This window comes from Microtus ochrogaster, chromosome 10, assembly GCF_000317375.1.
Source record: "Microtus ochrogaster isolate Prairie Vole_2 chromosome 10, MicOch1.0, whole genome shotgun sequence".
NCBI lineage: Eukaryota > Metazoa > Chordata > Mammalia > Rodentia > Cricetidae > Microtus > Microtus ochrogaster.
The window spans coordinates 75589611-75614167 of NC_022016.1; the positions used below are offsets into that span (position 1 = coordinate 75589611).

General features: G+C 42.6%; 1 protein-coding gene across 1 annotated transcript in view; it reads right to left on the reverse strand.

The window, feature by feature from the left end:
* Window positions 1-24337, reverse strand: part of Zyg11b (zyg-11 family member B, cell cycle regulator) — a 53646-nt gene extending 29309 nt beyond the window's left edge. Inside the window, exons 1-3 of the mRNA XM_005353545.3 lie at window positions 24113-24337; window positions 11157-11322; window positions 5180-5934 (exon numbers count right to left, since the gene is read on the reverse strand). Coding sequence (XP_005353602.1) covers window positions 5180-5934; window positions 11157-11322; window positions 24113-24142 — 951 coding nt within the window. The 5' untranslated portion in view covers window positions 24143-24337. The remainder of the gene's footprint in view (window positions 1-5179; window positions 5935-11156; window positions 11323-24112) is intronic.
* Between the last annotated feature and the right edge of the window lie 220 nt (window positions 24338-24557).

Consider the following 24557-nt stretch of genomic DNA (forward strand, 5'->3'; position numbering starts at 1 on the left):
GCAAACACACAGGTAAATGCACTTATGTTACACTGTGGTTCAGGGAGCACCATGCAAACAAATACAGATAATAAAAAGTAACTTTATAGTCAACCTGGCAAGAGAAAAAGAAATGATTAAGATACAGGACTGGTGAGATAACTCAGTAAGTACCAAGCCAGCATGAGGTACACCAAGACCCTATCCCAACTCCTAACCCTTCAAAAAGAACAGAAAGAAATATGGACTATGAACATGTGTAGCCAAAAAATAAAAAAATTCTAAAATTATACTCTGAGGAGAACTGTAAAAGTCAAAAGGACTGTTTTTTGTTTGTTTTGTTTCTGACAGTCTCACTATGTATCACTGGCTGATCAAGAGCTCTTTGTGTAGACAGGCTAGCTGTAAACACACAGTGATCCACCTGCCTCTGCCTTCCAAGTGCTGGAATTAAAACTGTGCACCACCATGCTGGGCCAGGAGACACATTTAAAGGAAAAGAAAAGGAAGGAAGGGCCTATGAGGCAGATCATTGGGAAAGGGACCTGCCATCAAGCATGAAAACCTGAATTTAGTTCCTGTGACCCACATAGAAGCAAATCCTGCAAGTTGGCCTGTGACCACCAAACATACTATGGCACATATATATGAATGTATTCATACTTATAATAGGAAAAATAAAGGGAAGAGAGGATTGCTGGGCATGGTACATACCTTTAATCCCAATAATTAGGAGGCAGAGGCAGGAGATCTCTGAGTTCAAGGCTAGCCTGCTCTACAGAGTGAGTTCCAGGTGAATCAGGAGCTATAATGATACCCTGTCTCAAAAACAAGAGGGGTGAGGGAAGATGGGCACAAGATTGCATGCCTTTAAGTCCAGAACATGGGAGGCAGATGAATCTCTGATTCTGAGGCCAGTCAAGGCTACATAGTGAGATACTGTCTCAAAAGAAAAAAGAAAAGGTGGGGGGGTCAGAGCTGGAGAGATGGCACTTATTTTTATAGAGTGCCTGGGTTTGATTCCCAGCACCACACATAAAACTTAAAAATCTTTAAAAAAAAAAAAGTGAAAGGGAAGAGAAGAAGGCACCTATACACTAAGGGATGCTGCAGACACTTCAGGCATGGGGTGCTGCCTCAGTGATTAATAGAGCATACTGGGCTGGGCAGTGGTGGCGCACACCTTTAATCTCAGAACTCAGGAGGCAGAGGCGGGTGGATCTCTGTGAGTTCGAGGCCAGTCTGGTCTACAGTGTGAGTTCCAGGACGGCTAAGGCAACTACACAGAAAACCCTGTCTCTAACAAAAAGAGAGAGGAGAAAGGAGAGAAAGAACATTGCTCTTGCAGAGGACTGGAGTTTTGATTCTCATCACCCACACTGAGCAGTTCACAAGTATCTATATCCCCAGCTCCTTTAGCTTCCAGTTTCTCTCTCTCTCTCTCTTCCTCCCTCTCTCTCTCCCAGACACACACACACATACTCTCTTCCTCCCTCTCTCTCTCCCAGACACACACACACATACTCTCTTTCTCTCTCTCTCTCTCTCTCTCTTTTTTTTTTTTTTCTTTTTTTTTTCGTTTTTCGAGACAGGATTTCTCTGTGGCTTTGGAGCCTGTCCTGGAACTAGCTCTGTAGACCAGGCTGGTCTCGAACTCACAGAGATCCACCTGCCTCTGCCTCCCGAGTGCTGGGATTAAAGGCGTGCACCACCATCGCCCGGCTCTCTCTCTTTCTTTCTCTCTCCCCCTCCTTTCTCACACATACAATATAATAATGATAATAAATAGGTTTTTCTTTTCTCAAGACATGGTTCTCTATGTAGTCCTGGCTATCCTGGAACTCATTCTAGACCAGGCAGGCCTCAAACTCAGAGATCCGCCTATATCTGCCTCTTGAGTGTTGGGATTACAGGTGTGCATCACTATGCTCTACCTATAATAAATCTTAAAAAGACATTCAAAATTTTTTTACCTTTATTTTTTGAGAGTATGTGTGCCATGGCACATATATAGAGGTTAGAGGGCAATTTGAAGGAGTCAGTCTGATGGTCTGAGGTCAATTCCGGGCACCAACATGATGTAGAAGATAAATGATACCTGATAACCTCCACACATGTGCAGCAAGCATGCACACCCTCCCCAATAAATAAATAAATGTAACAAAAATTAAGACATTAAAAAACATACAAAATAAAATACAATAAACAAAACTAAGACAAAAGAATAATTGCAGGGCTGGAGAGATAGCTCAGCGGTTAAGAACACTGGCTGCTCTTTCAGAGACCTGGTTCAACTCCCAGCACCAACATGGCAGCTCACAACTGTCTGTAACCCTGTTCCAGAGGATCCAATGCCCTCATACAGAAATACATGCATGCAAATCACCAATGCATATGAAATAAAAATAAATAAATCATTAAAAAGTTTTGTTTTGTTTTGGTTTTTTTTCTGGTTTTTCAAGACGTCTTTGGAGTCTGTCCTGGAACTCGCTTTGTAGAACAGGCTGGCCTTGAACTCACAGAGATCTACCTCCTCTGCTTCTGAATGCTGATATTAAAGGCATGTGCCACAACCACCTGGCCATAAAAAAGTTTTCTAAAAAAAGAACAGTTGATTCTTAAACTTTTGGGTAAGATTAATTATAGAAATAAAATACAAATTTGCAGGGCTATAGCATAGAACACTGTAACAACAGAAGCCTTAAAAATGAGGAAAAACACAGTAAAAGAAAACAAGAAAAAAAATAAAATAAAACAAACAAAGGTAAGTATGATATCCTAGAAGCTAAGTTTAATAAAGCAAAAGTACTACAAGGAGGAAAGCAACGTAACTGTCAAATACCTCTCTGGGTCGAATAGGATCAAGTATGAGAATCAACTTTGGGTTTAGGAGATGTCAAGGAATTCTTCAGAGTTCAGAGTCACAGCTTGGTTGACAAAGTAAGCCTTGGGAGTTAGGTGGCCAACAAATTTAAGACCTTACTTGTGAAGTGCAAGACTAGGAAACGAATGATGACAAAAGCCACTGAAGGAATTCTGTGGTCGGAAAACCAGCTACGGTGTAAAGGAAAACCCAGGAAAAGCCAAACCAAGACTTATTTCAGTAGAGGTGGGCAGGCAGAGCAGGAAGCACACACACTTGAGATTCAAACTGTCCAATGCACAGAACAGGTTCTAAGATCAGCTGGCTATCACTCCTAGAAAATCATTTCTGGGGCTGGAGAGATGGCCTTGCAGTTAAGAGCACTGGCTACTGCTCTTCCAGAGGACTTGAGTTCAATTCCCAACACCCACATAGCAGCTTGAAACTGTATGGAATTCCAGTCCTAAGAGATGTGATGCCCTCTTCAGGCACAGGCACACAAATGGTACACATACATCCAGGCAACGCATTTGTACACACAAAATAAAAGGAATGTCTTTTGGGACAGGGTATGGTGGCATACAGCTTTAATCCTGGCACTCTATAGGTAAAGGCAGAAAGAAGGATCACTGTAAACTCAAAGTCAGTCCCTCCACATTGTGAGTTTCAGGCCAGGCAGGGCTACAAAACTAACTAAAAACAAAACAAAAACAAACAAAACACAAGAAAAGAAAAAGAAAAACCATTTTCTTAACTAGGTATGGCGACTCACATCTGTAATCCCAACACCCAGGAATCTGAAGCAAGAGGACTATGGAGACACCAAAATAAGTAATGCTTCTGTAAGTCCAATAAATACAACAGGTGCTTAGAAACACCTGCCTCATGGAATACTGGGAAAGTATACTGGCTGTTTCTTGGATCCATTACTTGGCCTTATAGCCAAAAGCCAAGCTAAACTCATGGTAACACAAAACTGAAATAACCATTTTAGACATGACTCTTAGCAATTACACTAAATTGGATTTTTGTTTTGTTTTGTTTTTGAAGACAGAGTTTCTCCAAACATTCCTGGTGTCCTGGAACTCATTCTGTAGACCATGCTGGCCTTGACGTCAGAGATCATCTGCCTGCCTCTGCCTCCTGAGTGCTGGATTAAAGGCAAGCACCAGCACCACCCATATAAATTGGATAAATTCTAACAAAAGAGACAGGCAATCTCAGTTCTTTTCCTTCAACCTGTCTTATTTTTGAGCTGTCAAATCAGTAGTCAAAGAAACATCAACCTTTATACATACTTGAATAAAGAAGTTCTAAGGAGCCTTTGTCTGTTTTAAGTCAGTTATGTAGACCTGACTTGCCTGGTCCTTGCTATGTAGCTCAGGCTAGCCTCAAAACCTCTATCTCAGTCTCCTATGCTATTTTTTAAATATTTATTTATTTATTTATTTATTTATTTATTTATTTATTATGTATACAACATTCTGTCTGTGTGTATGACTGCAGGCCAGAAGAGGGCACCAGACCTCATTACAGATGGTTGTGAGCCACCATGTGGTTGCTGGGAATTGAACTCAGGACCTTTGGAAGAGCAGGCAATGCTCTTAACCAGTGAGCCTTCTCTCCAGCCCTCTCCTATGCTATTACAGACATGAAATACCATGCCTTATTTTTTAAAGTGTTTTTAAATTATTTACTTGTTTACGTGTATGATTTTATCTACATGTATGTCTAATGCCTGTAAATGCTACAAGAAGACATCAGATCCTCTAGAACTAGTTACAGATGGTTGTGAGCTGCCATGTGGGTGTGATGGGGGTTGAATGAGGCCAGGTCTTCTGCAAGGATAGCCAGGGCTCTTAACTGTTTAGCCATCTATCTCTCCAGTCCAAATGTTTTAAAACATTATTACTATTGTTGCTGTTGTTATTAATATTATTTGTGACAGGGTCTAAGTAGTCTTAGCTAGTCTGGAACTCAGTATGTATACCAAAATTTCAAATTCTGAAATCTGCCTGCCTCTGTCTCCAGAGTACTGGGATTAGAGGTAAGCACTCTAACAAATGAACTCCATCCACAGGCCCCACTGGACATTTGAGACAGGGTTTTACTATGTAGCCCTTGCTACCTAGAACACACAGAAATTCACCTCCCTCTGCCTCCATGAGTATGCTTGGCCCTGCTGGACTTTTATTTGATACTACTAGCCTAATGTAAGCCTTTCCACTATACAATGATTTTTCCATGCCTTGTTTCATATAATAGACAGTTATCCTAGTGAGATCTTGTGGAAGTAAACAATTGACCGTCAGACAAAATACATTTTTAAGATCTAACCTTCAAATGTCCTTTGCCCGTAAGGAATTCAGAGTAACCAGCATCTGTGGCCAGCAAACCTACAAACTGCATGCTGGGCCGCTGCTGTATAAAGGCTTCAACAGCTTTGTCTGTCACATGCTTCCTCCCTGAAACATCTAGGGAGACAAGATTAGGCAAAATGTCCTTTTGCTCTAACAATCGCAGGGCTATGTCTGATGTGAACTGTTTATCATCTGAGATGTCAAGATGATTCAGATGTCTTAGTTCCCGAACAACATCAAGGATCTGGGTAGTAGTCATTTTTAAACATTTCAAATGGTGCATGGTGAGAGACTTGAGTCGGTCTTTGCAGGCCAGCAGGGCAGTGATATCTGTGATTGAGGTGTTAGAAATATCCAGGCTTTCCAGTCTAGGCAAGGAAGCGACTTCAGCCAGGTCTTCATTGTAGAAAAGGACATTAGTGATGCTCAGAGCGCGAAGACCAGAAAGTCGGCTGAAACATCGCTCATACGGATCCTCGAGGGACAGAGTTAATGAGTTTAGTACTAAGCACTGAAGATTTTGCTGGATCCACTTGTTACTGCCAAGGCCACTTATGATGTCTGTGATAGTGATGTCGGCGTTCACACCCGTGGCATCAAGTTCTACTAACTTATGGTGGCAGAAGGCTTTCCGGAAAGCAACAGCGGAAATCTTTGCTTTGCGAATGCAAGCTCGCTTTAGGCGCATCTGATTACCCCTGAAAATTCCCACTGTTCCATCATTCAGCAGACCTGGGGGAAAATAAGCAGTATTTTAACTTAAAAACAAAACAAAGAAGCAAACAAAAAAGTCAAAGAATAGCAAATATTTCCATCACATTTTAAGTTTCTAACATAATTCCATGTAGCTGTATTACACTTGATACAATTCTGTGAGATGAAGATACTATTACTTAGACTGAGATTCAAAAGGGGACTTTCCAAGATTATGGAGCTGGTAATAGCAAATAGAGATTCACCAACACCTGTTTGTCTTCACTCTGAGACATACAGGCACCTACAATCCCCAGTGCTTCCTTAAAATTAGATATACCACATATAGTCAAGGGGCTGCAGGCTTAAGCACCCGCGTGTCAACTATGATTCCCCACACGCTCCTCTCCTTCTGGGACAAAGGAGAAGCTTCAAGTTCTAGAGAGATTGTATTATGAGGGCTGAGTGTCTACCAACCTGGATACTAATGTAACTAAAGAAAGGGAATCTTCAATGGACCTTGCAGAATTTATATATGAGCAAGGTTTAAACTTTACACTAACATATTGATACCAATATATTTCTAGACTATCTTTTAAATTCACAATACATTATTACATATATAGACATACACACAATATATTTAGTAGATATAATGGCTAGAATTCATTGTTAAACTATTAGTCAGAGCTGGGGATGACGGCACATACCTTGAATCCCAGCACTCAGGAGGCAGACGCAGACATATCTCTATGAGTTAGAGGCCAGCTTGATCTACACAGCCAGCACTGCATAGAAACCCTGCCTCAAAACAAACAAGCAAAAAATCCACTAGCCAGATCTGAAACCTTTTTATTTTGGTTTAGTGTTTTTGAAGCTGTTGTTGTTTTGTTTTGTAGATGGGTATCTGTGTTTACCAGACCTGGCTGCCCAAAACTTGCTTTGTAGATCAGGCTGGCCTCAAACTCACAGAGATCCACCTGCCTCTGTTTCCCCACTGCTGGGATTTAAGACGTGTGTCACCACACCCCGTGTGGCTTAGTTCTTAAATTTTTAGAAATTGTACTTATTTATTCATGTGTGTGCACATGTCTGCACATGGCATGTCATAAGTGTGGAGGTCAGAGGACAACTCTGTGGAGTTCGGTCTTTCCTTCTACATGGATCCCCAGAATAGAAATCAGGTCTTAGGCTTGGCAGTGGTGCTATTTATCTAGGGAGCCATTGGGTCAGCATCTGGCATTTTGTTCGTTTTTGAGACACAGTCTCACACTGTATCCCTGACTGGCCTCAAACTTGTAGACAGTGCTTGAAACACTGGCCAGGCAGTGGTGGCATATGCCTTTAATCCCAGCACTTGGGACACAGAGGCAAGTGGATCTCTGTGAGTTCAAGGCCAGTTACAGGACAGCCAGAGCTACACTAAGAAACCCTGTCTTTGGGGGGAAAAAAGAAAAGAAAAGATCTGGGCATGGTAGTACACACATGTGATCCCAATACTGGAGAGACTGAGGCAAGGAGATCATTTTGAGTTCATTATTTAGTTAAACCCTCTGCCTCAAACACACACACACACACACACATATGCACACGCAAACACACACTAAAGTAGAATAAAGTTTTTTTCCTAAAGAAAGAGGGATAAACAAACAAATGAAGAAATTATAGGACAAACGCAAAAAAAAAAAAAGAAAAAGAAAAAGGAAAAAAAAAACAGAGCAAAGTAAAAGCCTCTTAGAAATGCTGGGCCGTGACAGTGCACACCTTTAGTCCCAGCACTCAGCAGGAAGAGGTGGAAAGATCGCTTGAGTTTGAGGCCAGCCCGGTCTACAGAGCTAGTTCTAGGACAGCCAGGGCTACACAGGGAAACCCTGCCTCAAAATGAAAAAGAAAATGACCTATTAGACAACAGTGCAACAGAATATGACACATAGGGAAACCCTGTTTCAAAAAATAAAATAAAAAAAAAATCAGTTGCATCATGCTAAGGGATGTGTAGTAGACAAAAGGCAGTACAACAACCCTGTCAATCAACACAGATAACCCCCCTCACTCACATCTATAACCAGCTCCTCCTTCCACTGAACTCCATAAAGCAAAGCCCCAAACAGTAACAAACAAGACCGTTCAGCACTCTCCCACTCAGGTGGTCCCATCTCTCTTGGTACTGTATCTGTGTATCTAAAACTTGAACTTTTTATTTTGCTATAATGAATCTTACTGATTTTTTTTTTTTTTTTGGTTTTTCGAGACAGGCAGATCTCTGAGTTCAAGGCCAACCTGGTCTACAGGAGGAATTCCAGAACAGTTAGCCAGGACTGCACAGAGAAACCCTGTCTCCAAAACCCAAAAACAAACAAACTTTAAAAACCTAGCAACAGAAAAGAAACTAATATAACACAAAACTGAAACTTTTTTTTTTTTTAAGATAGGTCTTCATGTAGTCCAGACTGAACTCAAACTCTCTCTGTAGCTGAGGAAGACCTTGAACTCCTGATTCTCCTGTTCCGGCCTCCCAAGTGTTACAGGCATGTGCCAATACACCTAGCTTTTATTTATTTTATTTTTGGAGTGTATATGCATGTTATACTGTACATGTGGAGTAAGACAGGTTTTTCCTTTCACCATATGGGCCTGTGGAACTGAAGGTCATCAGCTTTGGCAGCAAGTACCTTTACCCACTAAGCTATTTCAGGGGCCCATCACACCTGGCTTTTTATTTATTTTTAATTTTTTAAATTGTTTTTACTGAGCTATATATTTTTGTCTATTCCTCTCCCTTTCCCAGGGGCCCCATACTCCCAATTTACTCAGGAGATCTTGTCTTTTTCTACTTCCCATGTGATGGAGGAAGGTCATTGGTTAATTAAATAAAGAAGCTGCTTGCCCTGATAGGTTAAAACATAAGGTGGGAGGAGTAAACAGAGCAGAATGCTGGGCAGAAGAGGAAGTGAGGTAAGACACCTCAGACAGAGACTCGACAGCTCTCCTCTCGGGGGCAGACGCCTCAGAGAGACACGATGCTCCACTCTTGCGGGCAGAGGCGAGAGCTCTGCTCTCTGAGGCACACGTGATGAAGCTCCGACCCAGGATGGACGTAGGCTAGAAGCTCCCTGGTAAGCCACCTTGTGGGCTACAGCAGATTATTAGAGATGGGCTAGTCCAGGTGTGAGAGTTAGCCGAGAAAAGGGCTAGAGCTAAAGAGCCAAGCAGTGTTTAAATGAATACAGTGTCCGTGTAATTATTTCAGGGTAAAGCTAGCCTTGCGGGCAGTGGGGTGCTGGGGACGCAGCCCCGCCGCTCCAATTACTACACCCATGTAGATTAGATCCATGTATATCTCTCTTAGAGTTCTCATTGTTTTCTAGGTTCTCTGGGATTGTGAACTGTAGACTGGTTTTTCTTTGATTTATGTCTAAAAGCCACTTATGAGTGAGTACATAGTTGTCTGAGTCTGGGTTACCTCACTCAATATGATGTTTTCTAGATCCATCCATTTGCCTGCAAATTTCAAGATGCCATTTTTTTCTCCTGTGTAGTACTCCATTGAGTAAATGTACCACATTTTTCTTATCCATTCTTCGGTCAAGGGGCATTTAGGTTGTTTCCAGGTTCTGGCTATGACAAACAAAGCTGCTATGAACATAGTTGAGCATATGTCCTTGTAGTATGATTGAGCATCCTTTGGGTATATACCCAAAAGTGGTATTGCTGGATCTTGAGGAAGGTTGTTTCCTAATTTTCTGAGAAATCGCCATACTGAAATCCAAAGTGGCTGTATCAGTTTGCACTCCCACCAGCAATGCAGGAGTGTTCCCTTTACCCCACATCCTCTCCAGCACAAGTTGTCATACTTTTAAAACAAATTTTGAGACTGAACATGCTGAGCATGATCACTGAGAAATACTGGTATTACATAATCTCTTAAATTGTTGCACAGCATTTTAAGTGACTTACTTTTAATATATACTACTTATTAATAGTTATTCTGATTCCTGTGTCAGAATGCGAGTTAAGCAATTCAGTGAAAATAATCAAATATAGAGGTTTTCTTTTCTAAATTATACCAAATAACTCAATTACAGCTCCATTTTCTTATTCTTCTTTGGGATGCATAATATTCACATAACAAAATATTGTTATATTTTTCTTTCTTTTTCTTCTTTTTTACTTTAGTATGGGTGGGGGTAAAAAAGTACGTGCAGAGGCCAGAAGAGATTTTCCAGTCTTCTATTGTTCTTAGTCTTCTTCCTGTGTAGCAGGGTCTCTTACTGAACCTGGAGCGAATGGTTCTTCTAAGTATTTATTTTAAATCAGGGTGGCAACAATAATCCTTTTGTCTTCATTCCTTACCAAGTGCTGGGTGTAGCCACACCTCGCTTCTCGTATGACACTGGGGATCCTAATGCTGAAGTACTTTATGTTGTTGAAGTCCTTTACCCACTGAGCCACCTCCAGCACCCAACAGTATTTTTTATACACATGTATGTGAAGCAGAGGCAGACGATCTCTTGACTTTGAGGCCAGCTTGGTCTACAGACTGAGTTCCAGGATAGCCAGGGCTACACAGAGAAACCCTGACTCAAAAACAAAACAAACAAACAAACAAACAAACAAACAAACAAAAAACAACAACAGAAAAGAGTCAAGACCAGAAACCAGTTTTTTCATAATAGTATGATTCTCCCACTGTCAAGAGAAGATGTAAGGTATTTCTATACCTGTTGACGTCTCTGTAGAAATACTGTAGTTAGAAAAGTCCCTTTTGCTATAAGAATCACTTTTTAGGTGTTGGAGAAACGGCTCAGTGGTTAAGAGCATTTGACATTTCTATAGAGGGTCAGTGTTCAGATCCCAGCACCCACAAATACTCACAACCATCCCTAACTCCAGTTCCAAGGGATCTGACACCTTCTTCTGATCTCCATGGGCACCAGGAACGCACATGGTGCACATACATACAAGCAGCCAGAACACTCATCCACATAAAATAAATAAATCTAAATACGTGTGTGTCTATTTTAAAAAATTACTTCTTAAATCAAAAAAGAAAAATAATGGTTTGCCTAGACTGGAAAGGAAAAAAAAAGCATTAAATTTGAAGCAAAAACAGGTCAGTAACTGAATTCCTTTTCCTAGAATCAGGCTCATCTGACTTTTTCTACTATTTCTAAGAAAACAATAAGGGGCCATAGCAGTATTTTACAATCCAATGCCAATTAACAGCACACAATTTGTGTCTTCCATCTTTCATCATTTACCATGAAATGCCATGGTCTGAAGCAGTCGGTCAGCCACCTCCTGTGGAAATACTCCGGGTTCCTGAAGACACAGCGTTCCGTCTTGTCTTGCTGAACAGAACTTCTCAAGGTTAGTGGTCAGGAAACTCAAACAGATGTCAAGTAAGGAATAGGGAGATGCTTCCTCCTTGGAACACAGGAAAGAACATAAAGGAAACACAAAAGCGAACAAATTAGTTTCCAGAAAAGTGGAGAATAAAACGCTTATTTACTCATTCAATAACTATTTATTGCCTGTGAGACAGACAATAAATACCATGACAGCGACAGATACTGTGTTAGGCAGTAGGACATAGTCTGTTATGTGCATCTCAGAAGAACAGACATCCTGAAACAAATTTCCACCATCCCTTAAGTACTACAAGGGAAACCACACTGGGTACGTGTGAACACCCAGCTGGTTCTAACCAGTCAGAGGCAGATAGGGAAGGCCTCAGAGGAAGGGCAGATTAGCCCTCCTAAGTCATCACCACGATGCGCTATCAGGACTTCATAGGCTCTCACCACACTGAAGACAGCACTCCTTTTTCTTGTCTTTTGAGACAGAGTCTCACTGTGTATCTACCTCTGGCCGGACTAGAACTCAATATGTAGATGAGGCTGGCTTGGAAATCAGAGATCCACCTGTTTCTACCTCTGGAGTACTAAGACTAAAGGTGAGCATCATCACGCGCAGGCACAAAGCCAAAAATTCTTAAAACTGTTGACTTTCCTATCTGAATCCTTCTGTGCTGTCTATGTCCACTTAGCATAAAAACTAGAGTTATCTGAATGGACAGAACCTTAATGGAGAAATGCAGGAAGAAAAGGTTTGTCTTAGCTCACAATTCCAGATTTCAGTACATCACAGGTCAATCAAGGTGTGAGGAGTTTAAAACTGCTCACATCACATCTACAATCAAGAGCAGAGGGACGAGTCATACACATTTGGTATTCAGCTACCCTTCTCGACTCTTACACAGCCCAGGACCCAAAGCCAGAGAACTGAACTGTACCACTAACTTTCAGGCTGAGTATTTCCACATCTGTTAAGGCACCAAGACAGTCCCCCAAAGACAAGCCCACAGGCCAACCTAATGTAGACAGTCTGTCACTGAAATTCTTCCCAGGTGATTTTAGAGTGCGTCAAGTTGACAAATAATTAACATCACATCTCCCTACTCCATCAAATAAGTATTTTTATAGTCTTCCCTTTCACCAGGAGTGTGGATACTTTAGAATTCCTGCCTTTATGTGGTGGTCTCAGTCCTAATTCTTATGAATCAAATTCAAAATGTCATCTACTACTTGAAAGGCTCCTAAGGTTGACAAGCCCATCAAGAGACAACAATGGCACTACTAGTGACCTTTTCCTGTACACCTGAAAGCTGTTTTTGTTTCATCTGTAAGAAGTACTTTTATAGGCTGGGCAGTGCTGGTGCACACCTTTAATCTCAGCACTTAGGAGGCAGAGGCAGGCGGATCTCTGAGGGCAGCCTGGTCTACAGAGAGAGCTCCAGTACAGCCAGGGCTACACAGAGAAACCCCCGCCTAGAAACACCTCCCTCCAGAGTCATTCCATTACATTTTTATATAGCTATTGTGTGTGTGTATGCACGCACACATGTAGGGATGTATAGTGTATATGGGAGCACATGCCAACATATACACGCAGAGGTCAGCACATCTGTCTTAGTCACTGTCCTACTGCTGTGAAGAGACTCCACGGCCAAGGCCACTCTCTAAAAGCATTTGATTGGGGATGGCACATAGGCAGACATGGTGCTGAGAAGTAGCTGTGAGTTCTATATCCTGATCCACAGGCAGAGATAGAGAGACAGAGACTCTGGCCTATCCTCAGTGATACACTTCCCTCAACAACCCTTCTAATCCTTCTAAGATTTGTTTCTCTCTCCACATGGGTCCTAAGGACTGAACTGAGATCAGGCTTTGTGCCTTTATACACTATGCTACTTTCACAGTCTTGGTTTTGTTAGAGATAGAGTCTCACTCTGAAGTTCAAGTTGTCCTTAATTCATGGCATCCTTCTACCTCTGCCTTCTGAGAATTAACAATCCTGATGTTGAGGTGCCGCCTGGCTTAATGCTATCATTGTTTGTAGCGCTGGGGCTCAAACCCAGAGCTTTTTTTATGCCAAGTAAACTATCACTAAGCTATAGCAATCGTTTATTTTCTAAATATTGGATAAGAAATTAAGTAACTTAAAAGATTAGATAACATGGGGCTGGAGAGATGGCTCAGAGGTTAAGAGCATTGCCTGCTCTTCCAAAGGTCCTGAGTTCAATTCCCAGCAACCACATGGTGGCGCACAACCATCTGTAATGAGGTCTGGTGCCCTCTTCTGGCCTGCAGGCATATACACAAGACAATATTGTATGCATAATAAATAAATAAATATTTTTAAAAATTAGATAACAATTTTTGATAGAAATGATTATTTTATTTTAGAGATTGGGTCTCACCATATTGCTTAAAACTGGCCTAGGGGCCAGCGAAGATCTTGGCAGGTAGAGGTGCTTGCCACCAAGCCTGATAACCCAGTGTGATCCCTGAAATAACGTGGTAGGAGAGAACTGACTCCTGCCACATTCCTCTGTGACCTCCACACTCCCAGTGCGGCACTCTTCATTCCTTCCAACTAAATAAATAAATGTAAAAAAATCATTTTTAATGATTTGTTATTATTGTTATTTTTAGTGATTTTTTGTTGTTGTTGTTGTTGTTGTTGTTATTATTATTAATGTTTTTTCAAGACAGGGTTTCTCTGGGTAACAACCCTGGCTGCTGTTCTGGAACTAGTTCTGTAGAACAAGTAGGCCTCAAATTTCAGGGATCTGCCTGCCTCTGCCTCCCAAGTGTTGTAATTAAAGGTGTGCACCACTGTGTTTGGCTTTTTTTAAGATTTTATTTTTTATGCTTGTTTTTATCTGTTTGTTTTGTCTAAATGTATGTACATGTATGACATGTATGTCTCATATTCACAGAGATCAAAAGAGGGCATTAGATCCCCTAGAAGTTACAGGTTGTAGGCTACCATGTGGGTACTGGGGAATGAATTTGGCTCCTCTGCAGCAGCACAGTGCCTAAATGCTGAACCATTTCTCTAGCCATAAGATTTTTTTTTCAAGTTTTATTTGTTTTTTGTTTATTTAGAGTGTGTGTCCCACAGAGACCAGAAAATGGCATCAGACCCTGGAGCTGGAGTTCGAGGGTTGTGAGCTGTCTGATGTGGGTTTAGAAACTAAACTGTTGACTTCTGCCAAGAGCAGTAAGAGCTCTTAACCTGGGAGGGAGGGGAAACCGTGGTTGGTACATAAAATGAATTTAAAAAAACTAAGAGTTCTTAACCTATGACTATTTTCAGTGAGGTGCATGTGTGCACAAACATTCTCGTGTTTGCCTCATTTTTTTTTTTTAATGTTCATTGGTGCTTGCCTGCATGTATGTCTGTGTGAGGATGTTGAAAGTTCTGGTATTAGAGCTACAGGTAAGTGTGAGTTGCCATGTGGGTGCTGGATTAAAATGCCATTTACAAAACTATGTAAACTTATTAGGTAAAGGACTTAGTCTTCCTGTATTTCAGTTCATGATCTAGAAAAATGCATAAAGGAGTTCCTACCTCGTGAGACTGTCTGTTGTCAGAAATAAATACACTCTAAATACAGCACTCCTGAAGTAGTGCCCAGCATGTACTAACTGCTGAGTCAGTGCTTATTATAGAATGTGAGTTCCACCAGGAAAAAAATGTTTTGTTCACTGATACAGTCATAAGCCTAAAATAACACCTACTACATCACAGCAACAAACGTGCATTAAACAGTGAATCGTCAAGCACAAATATACTGTTAGGTGTACTTCACACCTAGAGAAAGGCTACCTATGGTAGAGCATGTCCCTATTACACAGAATACTTGGATTCAATTCTGGTCGTGACAGATAAAATAAAATGCTACAAAATTTGAGCTGAGGATAGAGCTAAGTTGTAAAGCCTTTGTCTAGCATTCACAAGGTTTGATCCTCAGCATTACAAAAATCCAGCCAACCAATCAAGAGCCTTTATGCTATTAGCAAATATGAACACCAGTGAAACAAGAGTCCTTGGTATGAAAAGTTTGATTAATACATTCTTCAAATCTAAGAAGTCAAGTTTATGAAAAACTTTAACTCTTTAACAGTAATTACCTTTAATTACCTTTCCTTTAAGGAACAGGAGAACCAGGCTTAGCATTTGAGAAACAGAATGAGCGGGAGCTCAAGGACGGCATGAGCTACATGAGACTCTAACTCATAAATCAATAAAAAATTATTTTTTTCAAGACAGGGTTTCTTTGTGTAGCCCTGGCTGTCCTGGAACTCTCTTTGTAGACCAAGCTATCCTGCCTCTGCCTCCCGAGTGTTGGGATTACAGGAGTGCATCACCTGTAATGCTAAAAATTCTTTAAAAGCAACCAAAAATTTAATAAAGTTAGAAAACGCTAATAGTCTAATACTTACCTTTTGCAAGAACTTTGTTTAATGAATAAAGGATTTTATTACATTTATTTTTATTCTGTGGTTTGTATTTAGTAATTCTGTTGTTTTGTGATCCTGGAACTCTAACCCTGTGCCTTGCACATGCTGAGCAAGTGCGCTAAGATTGAGCTACACTTTAAACCCTGTGTTGTTTGTTTGTTTTGTTTTGAGAAAGGGCTCACAATGTAACCCAGGCTGGCCTCAAACTCAAGATACTCTTGTACTTTCCAAATATTGGGATTACAAGTGTGTACTGTTTTTAATTATTTCATAAATCCCTAACAGCAGTTTATACGAAACTGAGAATCAGTAAGCAAAATTCTAACACTAACATAAATACACCCTTCTCTCAACTCCACACTATAGAAAGCGAGGTCACTATAGAAAATGCACTTAGTCTAGCCAGGCAGTGGTGGCGCACACCTTTAATCCCAACACTTGGGAAACAGAAGCAGACGGGTCTTTGTGAGTTCAAGACCAGCCTGGGTTACAGAGCAAGTTCCAGGAGAGGCACCAAAGCTATACAGAGAAACCCTGTCTCGAAAAACAAACAAAAAAAGAAGGATGGAAGGAAGAAAAGAAAGAAAGAAAAAAATGCACTTAGCCGAAGAGTGGCATGCCAGGTCCTTGCAGTTTGTTTTCTTACACTCCTTCCTCCAATTTAAACCACACTACTGGGCTGGTGATACAGCTCAGCAAGTAAAGGCACTTGCTGAAAACGGACAACCTGAGCTCAATCCACAGGTCCCAATGGTGAAGGAAAAGACTACTGTACGTTGTCATTTGACCTCCACACACACTCAACACACAGATAATATAATGATTTTAAAATAAATAATTTCAGCTGGGTGGTGGTGACGCACGCCTTTAATCTCAGTACTTGGGAGGCAGAGGCAGGAGGATCTCTGTGAGTTCGAGGCCAGCCTGGACTACAAGAGCTGGTTCCAGGACAGGCATTAAAACTACAGAGAAACCTTGTCTCGAAAAACCAATAAATAAATAAATAAATTCAAGGAAATTGCTATTATGACATAGTGAGAGTCTATACACTGCCTACTTGTACTGAACAAAAGCTGTCCCTATCCCAGACCTCCTTCCTCCATCTCAAATATGACACTACTTCCTGTGAAGTCTTTCCACCTGGTGACCGTGGCTGTACCTGCAGGCCTAGCACTTGGGAGGGTGAGGCACAGGATCACCTGAATCTACCACTCAAGTTCAGCCTGGATATTGCAAAAGCCCATCTCAAAAAAGCAGCAAACAACAAGCTTTTCAAGAGACTAAGGTTTTTAATGTGATTCAGGGTCTTCTCAGTCTGATCACAGGTTTGTTTGTCTAATTTTACCACACCCTCAATGCTAAAGTCACAGTTTCTAGAACACATCCTGCTAAACCTTCATGCTCCCGTTAGTGACTTTTGTTGTTATTCTGTTTTGCTTTTTGAGAGGGTCTCTTGTAGCAAAGGCTGACCTCTGTAGTAGGAGGCTGCTTGTTCATTCCTGGCTGCCCAGACTTGAAATAATCTCATAGAAACTATATTAATTAAATCACTGCTTGGCCTATTAGCTCTAGCTAATTTTTTTTCCAAGACAGGGTTTCTCTGTAACTTTAGAGCCTGTCCTAGAACTAGCTCTTGTAGGCCAGGCTGGCCTTGAACTCACAGAGATCCGCCTCCTAGGTGCTGAGATTAAAGGCTTGCGCCACCACCTCCAGGCTAGCTCTAGCATCTTAATTTAACCCATTTCAACTAATCTGTGAAACGCCATGTGGGTGTGGCTTACCAGCAAGTTTCAGTCTGTCTCTGGCAGTGCTACACGGCTTTTCACTGACTTTGCCTTCTCTCTCCCAGCATTCACTTTAATTTTCTCCACCTAGCTCTGTGAGAGCCAGCCGTGATAATCTAAGTCTGGGCAGAAAGGAAGTTCTTTACTTCCTCCAATCATTACCACCTGGGACTCTGGCCATTGATAATTTAAATGGAGTCTGGAGCCTCAATAGTTTACTTTGAGACAATGCCTGGCAGGCCAAGATTACCTGACCCCCACCCAAGAGCAGACCATTCAAAGGAATTCCTGGTAGTCCAAGCACTGTATAGAAACACCTGCCAGCACTTCACCAGGACACCCATAGACAAATGTAAGCCAATCAGGGGTCCTGAACCTCAGAGATCCCTAATCCCCACCTTTACTACTATAAAAACCCAATTCTAATTAAGCTTGGGGCTCTCCAGATATTCCAATATGTTGAACATGTGGAGAGACCGAACTTGCAAACTTGATTAAAATAAAGGCTCTTTGCTTTTACATACGGGACTTGGTCTCCTTTGTTGGCTTTTGTGGGGACCCACGGATTTGGGCGTAACAGCTCTGCTTTGCCCTATCACAGGCCAAGCCAGCTTCTTTATTCATTAACCAATAAAAGCAACACATATACAGAAGGACTGCCCACACCAGACCTGAAAATCAGCAAGAATGACTCTGAACTCCTGATCTTCCTGCTGTCACCTGAGACTAAGTATGTACTAACCTAAGCTCCCCGGAATTATTCTCTCTTGCCTCCTTCCCACTGATCCCCTTACTCTTCCTAACTAGCCCCCTTTCTATTTTCATGTCAGAGAAAAATAAGACCCATGAGCCTCTCCCTCTCCATGACAGATTAGTGATGAGCCCAGTCTAGGGTAGATCTTGTAACACAAGTAACCAGAGCTACCATGAGTTTAAGAGCACAACAGTTGTGCCCTGATCCTCATGCCTTTATCTACACACTTTACTTTCAGCATCTTTGGTATCCGTGACTTTTCTCGTCATAGTGCTAGGACTACCCGACAAGAACAATTAAAGAGAAAGATTGACTTGGCTCACAGTTCTGCCATCGTGGGAATGACATGTCAGGAAAAGTGAGGCAGCTGCTTACATCCCACCAGCAGGTAGACAGCAAAGAGCCAAGGCCTAAATTAGGCCCAGCTTTAACTCAAAAAGCATGCCCCGTGGTAACACACTTCCCCAGGTAGGCACTTACAGGTTCTACAGCCTACAACAGAAGACCATACGGAAGTTAACTTTAGACACTGGAGCATATGGAAGACTTTTCACATTCAACTATTATACTGTTGTTTCTAATATATTTTAATTATGTTGCATTCATGTCTGAGTATGTGGATGTGAGTGCAGGTGCCTGAGGCACTCAGAGGCCAGAAGAGGGCATCCCATCCTCTGGAGCTAGAGTTACAAGAGGTTCTGAATCATAAGATGGGGGTGCTGAGACCCAAATTGAAGTCCTATGGAGGAGCATCAGAAGCACTTTGAACCACGAAGCAATTTCTTCCCAGGGTCCTTTATGGCACTGTCACATGTGTTTTGTTGGCCCTCCCTCCATTCTCTCTACCTCTCTGTCCCCATCTATCTTCTCCCAATAGTCCCTATTACACTTCCACCACTTTTTAAAAAGATTTAATTTGATTTCTAAATATGTATGTCAGTATATGTGCATATAAATGCTGGTATCTGTGGAAACCAAATTCCCTGGAGCTGGGGTTCCAGGTAGCTGTGAACCACCTGATGTTGGTGCTAGACACTGGACTTAGATCCCTTGGAAGAACATCAAGTGCTCTTAACCAGTCACTACTTCCTCATGTGGATTTTGTTTTTGAAACTGAGTCTTTCTATGTAGTCCTGACTGTCCTAAAACTCCTTACTAGACCAGGCTGGCCTTGAACTCACAGAGAACCTTCTGCCTCTCTCTGCTTCCCAAGTGCTGGGATTAAAGGCATGTGCCACTGTACCCAGTTTTCATTTATTTATTTATTTATTTAAACCGCTGCAATCAAGGTGCCTATACAGTATCATCTAGGTCTCAGCAGCTGGCCAGAAGCCATCTCTGCATCCATGTTTTATACTCTGAAGATGAGACACTCTAATAATCAACAACAGCTAAAAATATAACAATATAGCAATTGAGATATATCCTATGAAAGAGCTGCATAACAGAGATGAGTGTGACCTAGGGGTTTTTGTTGTTATTTTGTTTTTTGTCTTTTGAGGAGTAGGCAGGACAACCAGGATTTCCTTGACTTTCTTGGATGGCAAGTCAACGGCACATGTGGTTCCGTGGTTCCTTCTCTCCACAACAGAACTCTCTTAAATTAATTCCTCGGGTCTCCATTTGAAAGAAGGATCCTTTCCAAAGCCACCACTGACTATCATACTCCATGATGCCACCATGTCTTTCTTAGCATATTTTAAGTATGCTAAACCTTTCACACCTAAAAATTACTCTATATTCACAAACATATAAAAAGGTAGGGACAAGGACAGGCTCCAAAAACCACAGAGAAACCCTGTCTCGAAAAACCAAAAAAAAAAAAAAAAAGGTAGGGACCACACCTATTTCACAATCTGTGATATTCCCAATGCAAACACAGTCAAATGGCAGAAACACTGTTAGATGAATGGAAGGTCAGGACTGTCTGTCTTAGGCCTTACGTATCAACATTACAAGAGTTCTTGAAAGAAAACAACTCTCAGGCTCAACTCCAAACTTAATGAATCAAACTCTAGAGGCACGGAGCCCAACAAACCCTTCCTGATTCACAGTAAACTCTGAGAATCGCTGCCTTAAATATCTCAAGTATCCAATGCATCATAACAAACATTTGGAAATATATACTACAAAGCTTTCTAATAACCATTCAATTATTTACTAAAAATTTATTAAACACACTGTGCAAGGAAAACAAAAAGTAGCCCCTACTAGTAATTTCCGGCTCCCAATAGGCCAGTACTTTCCTTCTTCACCCTCCCATACACTCTTACTGTGCATACATATTTGAACAAGCAAGAACAACACAAGTCAGTTGGACATGAAGTTTAAAGCACAATAAAGCTGGCCAGGCAGTTGTGGAACATGTTTTTAATCCCAGCACTCAGGAGGCAGAGACAGGCAGATCTCTGTGAGTCTGACACCAACTTGGTCTACAGAGCGAGTTCCAGGACAGGATCCAAAGCTAGAGAAACCCTGTCTCGAAAAACAAAACAAAACAAAAAACCAATAATGCCCAAGTATCTGCTGTGGTTTGATTGTATTTCTCCCAAATGCTTATGATGAGTGTCTTACGATTCTAGCCTACAAGATGGTGCCTTCGGAAAGTGATTAGATCAGCTAGGCAGAACCCTCTGAATGAGACTAGTGCCCTTATTTAAAAGAAGCCCCAGGGAGCAGCCTTGCTTATCCAACAAGTACAGGGAAAACATGCATCTATGAACCAGTGCAAAAACTCCCACTAGACACTGGGTATGGTGGTGGATGCCAGCACTCAGGTGGCTGTGGCAGGCAGACACCCTCCAGGTGGAAGCCAGCCAGAACTACATGGCAAGCCAGATAGCAAGGCTTCTCAAATAAGGATGCCGGGAACTTGTGGTGTATGTCTTTAACCCCAGCAGAGGTAGGCGGATCTCTGAGTTCGAAGCTAGCCTTGTAAACTGAGCTACTTCCAAGACAGCCAGGGCTACACAGAAATCCTGCCTCGAAAAAATAAAATATACAAAACATATTTAACAAGGGGGGAGGAGTGGGATGCAACTCAGGATAACAGCTCAGATGACAGAGTTCTTATCTGGCATGCACAAGGGTCTGGGTTCAACAAGGCTCAACACACACCTAAAATCTCGGCACCAGGGAAGCTGAGGCAGGTGGCTCGGGAGCTCAAGATTATCCTCCACTACACAGGGCCACACTGAGGCTTTGCTGTAGGGAGCGGTAAAAGAAAGGGCTGGGCAAATAGCGGTCGTATAAATGCTGTCCTGAAAGGAGGACCTGAACTCAGATCCTCAGCACCCATATAAAAGCTGGGCATGGCGATGTGTGCCCGGAACCCTGGCACTGGAGGCAGAGACAGGCACATCTCTGAAGCTCACTGGCCAACCAGCCTAGACAAATGGACAAGCTTCAGTTTCAGTAAGGGATCCTGTCTCAAAAAATTAAATAAATGAGAGGATTAGGGAGATAGCTCACAGTGAAGAACACTTGTTCCTCTTTCAAAGAACCAGGGTTCATTCTTACAACCATGTATAATTCCAGTTCCAGGGGCTCTGACACCCTTTTCTGACCTTCAGGCACACAAGTAGTACATATCATACACACAGGCATTTTGCATATTAAAAATCTCAAAGAAATTTTAATTAAAAAAAGCAACTCTGGCCTACACACACTTACATTCATATATACATACGCATGTACATGAGCACTTACACATGCATGCACCCACACTATAAACATGTTAACACACACACACACATACACACACAAAGAAAACACCTTTCAGACAACGAGTGTATTGGCACCTGTTCCTGGATATCCTATACTTCAAAACTCTTACATTTTTCTGTAAGTTTGTCGGCTGATATTTTGTTATAGCACCCTAAATAGACTAAGACAGGATCTTTCTCACCTCATTTCCTATACACATCCTATCTCCTTCCTCCTTCCAGGCAGTAAACAGGAACCCTTTACTACAAATCTTTTCTTTCTTTTTCCCCCAGAGACAGGATTTCTCTGTGTAGCCCAGGCTGGCCTTGAACTCACAGAGTTCTGCCTGCCTCTGCCTCCCTAGTGCTGGGACTAAATGCATGCGCCACCATACCTGGCTTTCACAACACATCTTAAATTTCGTTCATCCTTCTACTCAAATTTATAATGAAGCTTTCTCCTTCATTCCCAAATATTGCATATACATTCTATACATGTTTCAGGCCCAGCTCAAATGACTCTTTTGAATCCCAGTGGGAAGGCCCACATTTCCAAAAGTCTAGCAGTCTGGTATCTTCTCCAGCAAAATGGCTCTTTGGTCTGTCACTATCACGACAGCCCACTATCTTCCTTTTCACACCAAAAGCAAGATGCTTCAGTCTGCTAGGTGCCTCCAATTTCAGTGTGAGACTGTGCTTGTCAGCTGGGGAATAAGACCAATAATCGAATCATTCAAGTGTCTACCTGATCTGGGCCCTGGAAATAAAGGGAATTAAGTAAGGCACAGTTGTTTCCGAAATCTAGATTCTACGGGAAGGAACAGATTAGCACACAATGACAGCAATGTCACTGGAGAATGACAACGTATGAATGGCAGTCAAGGGAGCTAGGGAATGTTTATAATGTTTATATGTTAAACGACCAGACAGTAAATGACTTTCCTAAAAATTAGATGGAGAAATAAAGAAACGAGGAAACTATGATTAGCCTGAATCCTTTTCAGTAGAATGTATTATTCCTTTGACTAGAAGGTAGATCAAAATTTAGCTTACTGTATATGACGGAACAATGTTTTAAATATATATACTGTAAAACACAGGTAACTCAACTCACTTACAAAGGGCTGTAGCCACAGCCATTTTGAAGCAGAAGGAAAATGTGCAAAGGAAAGGTCCCTCCAAGAAAGGGCAGAAAGGGCAAAACAAATGCACCTTTAGAAAAGGAATTCAGAAGACTGTCACAATCTGACTGCCAAGGTGATGTTCAGACCTCAAACGCCCTTGGTCTCTGCCTCCCAACAAAAACATATCATTTGTTCTGAGCAATAACTGTCATGTTTGCAAATTTAAAAAGGCTTTCAAATTCCGGAACTGTAACTCCACATGCAAACACTTGAAACAAAAATTTTCAAAACCTTTTTAGATATATCTGTCAAAAGGCCAGATGATCACATACGGACACAATATGCTCTCTGTAACACACTATCACTCAATTTTTTGCAATGACACTGGGTAGTAAAGCTTCCAGACTATTTCTCCATACCTCCTCCCATCTCCCCCCTTCCGCCCTCCAAAACAGAAAAGGGAAAGGTAGGCTTCGAATCTGTACGTGCCCGCCCAACAGCTCCCGGGAAGCAATCGCCTTCAAATTGTTCCTGCTTAGCCCCCTGAAGTCTGAAGAAGGAAAAAGGGACAGATGTGCGAGCCGGCGACGGGGGACATCCGACAAGGGGCAGAGGAAATGCGGATGGTCGAGGACCAAGGGGAAGAGGGGGCGGCGGAGATAAAATGGTGAAGGGGGAAGGGGGACGAGGAGGGAAAGCAAGCAAATGCGGGAACGAAAAACAGGGAGAAAAGGTGGGGGAGCTAACGATTACAGAGGAGAAAGGGAGAATGGTTGAGGAGAAAAGGGAAGGGTTAAGGACGGGGGTTGGGGGGAATGGAGAACGCGAGGGAGGCTGTCACGGGGGGACAAAAGGGTGTCACCGGAGAGGAGGGAGATTAAAGGATGTCCCTTAAAGGGATTCGCTCCTGCTGGATGGGGAACGACGGGCCGGAGAAGGCGGAGACCGGGGGTGCGGGAAGAAGGGTGAGGAGGCTAGGCTGCCCGGTATCCTCGGGCCACCCGGGGATTGTGGGGGTAGGCAGGCCGCGCTAGCTCACCATGGCTGCGTGGGCCTGGTCCTCCGGCATGCAGTCTCGGTCCTGCGTGCGGCGGCGGGCCGAGCCCGAGCCCACCCCTAAGATCAGCCGGCGAGGGGGCTCCAGGAGGCTCGGGTAGGGCAGCGGCTCCGGGCTGGGCCCAGGCCTCGGCCTCGCTCCTCTGAAGTACACCACTCCAGCCGCAGCCGCAGCCGCAGCCTGACCGAAACACAGACTCCGCCTCGCTCGCCGTGCCCGCTGCGCCCCGCCCCCCACGAGGACCCGCCCCTCTCCCTGTGCCCCCCCCCCCCCCTAGGGGATCCGCCCCTCTCCCCGTGCTCGCCGCGCCCCGCCCCACGAGGTTCCGTCCCCCTTCGTCCCGCCCCCTCGAGACTCCGCCCCGTCCTAGCAAAGACTCCTTCTCAAAGCGTTGACTCCTTTAAAGCTCTTCTGACAGGCAGAGCTT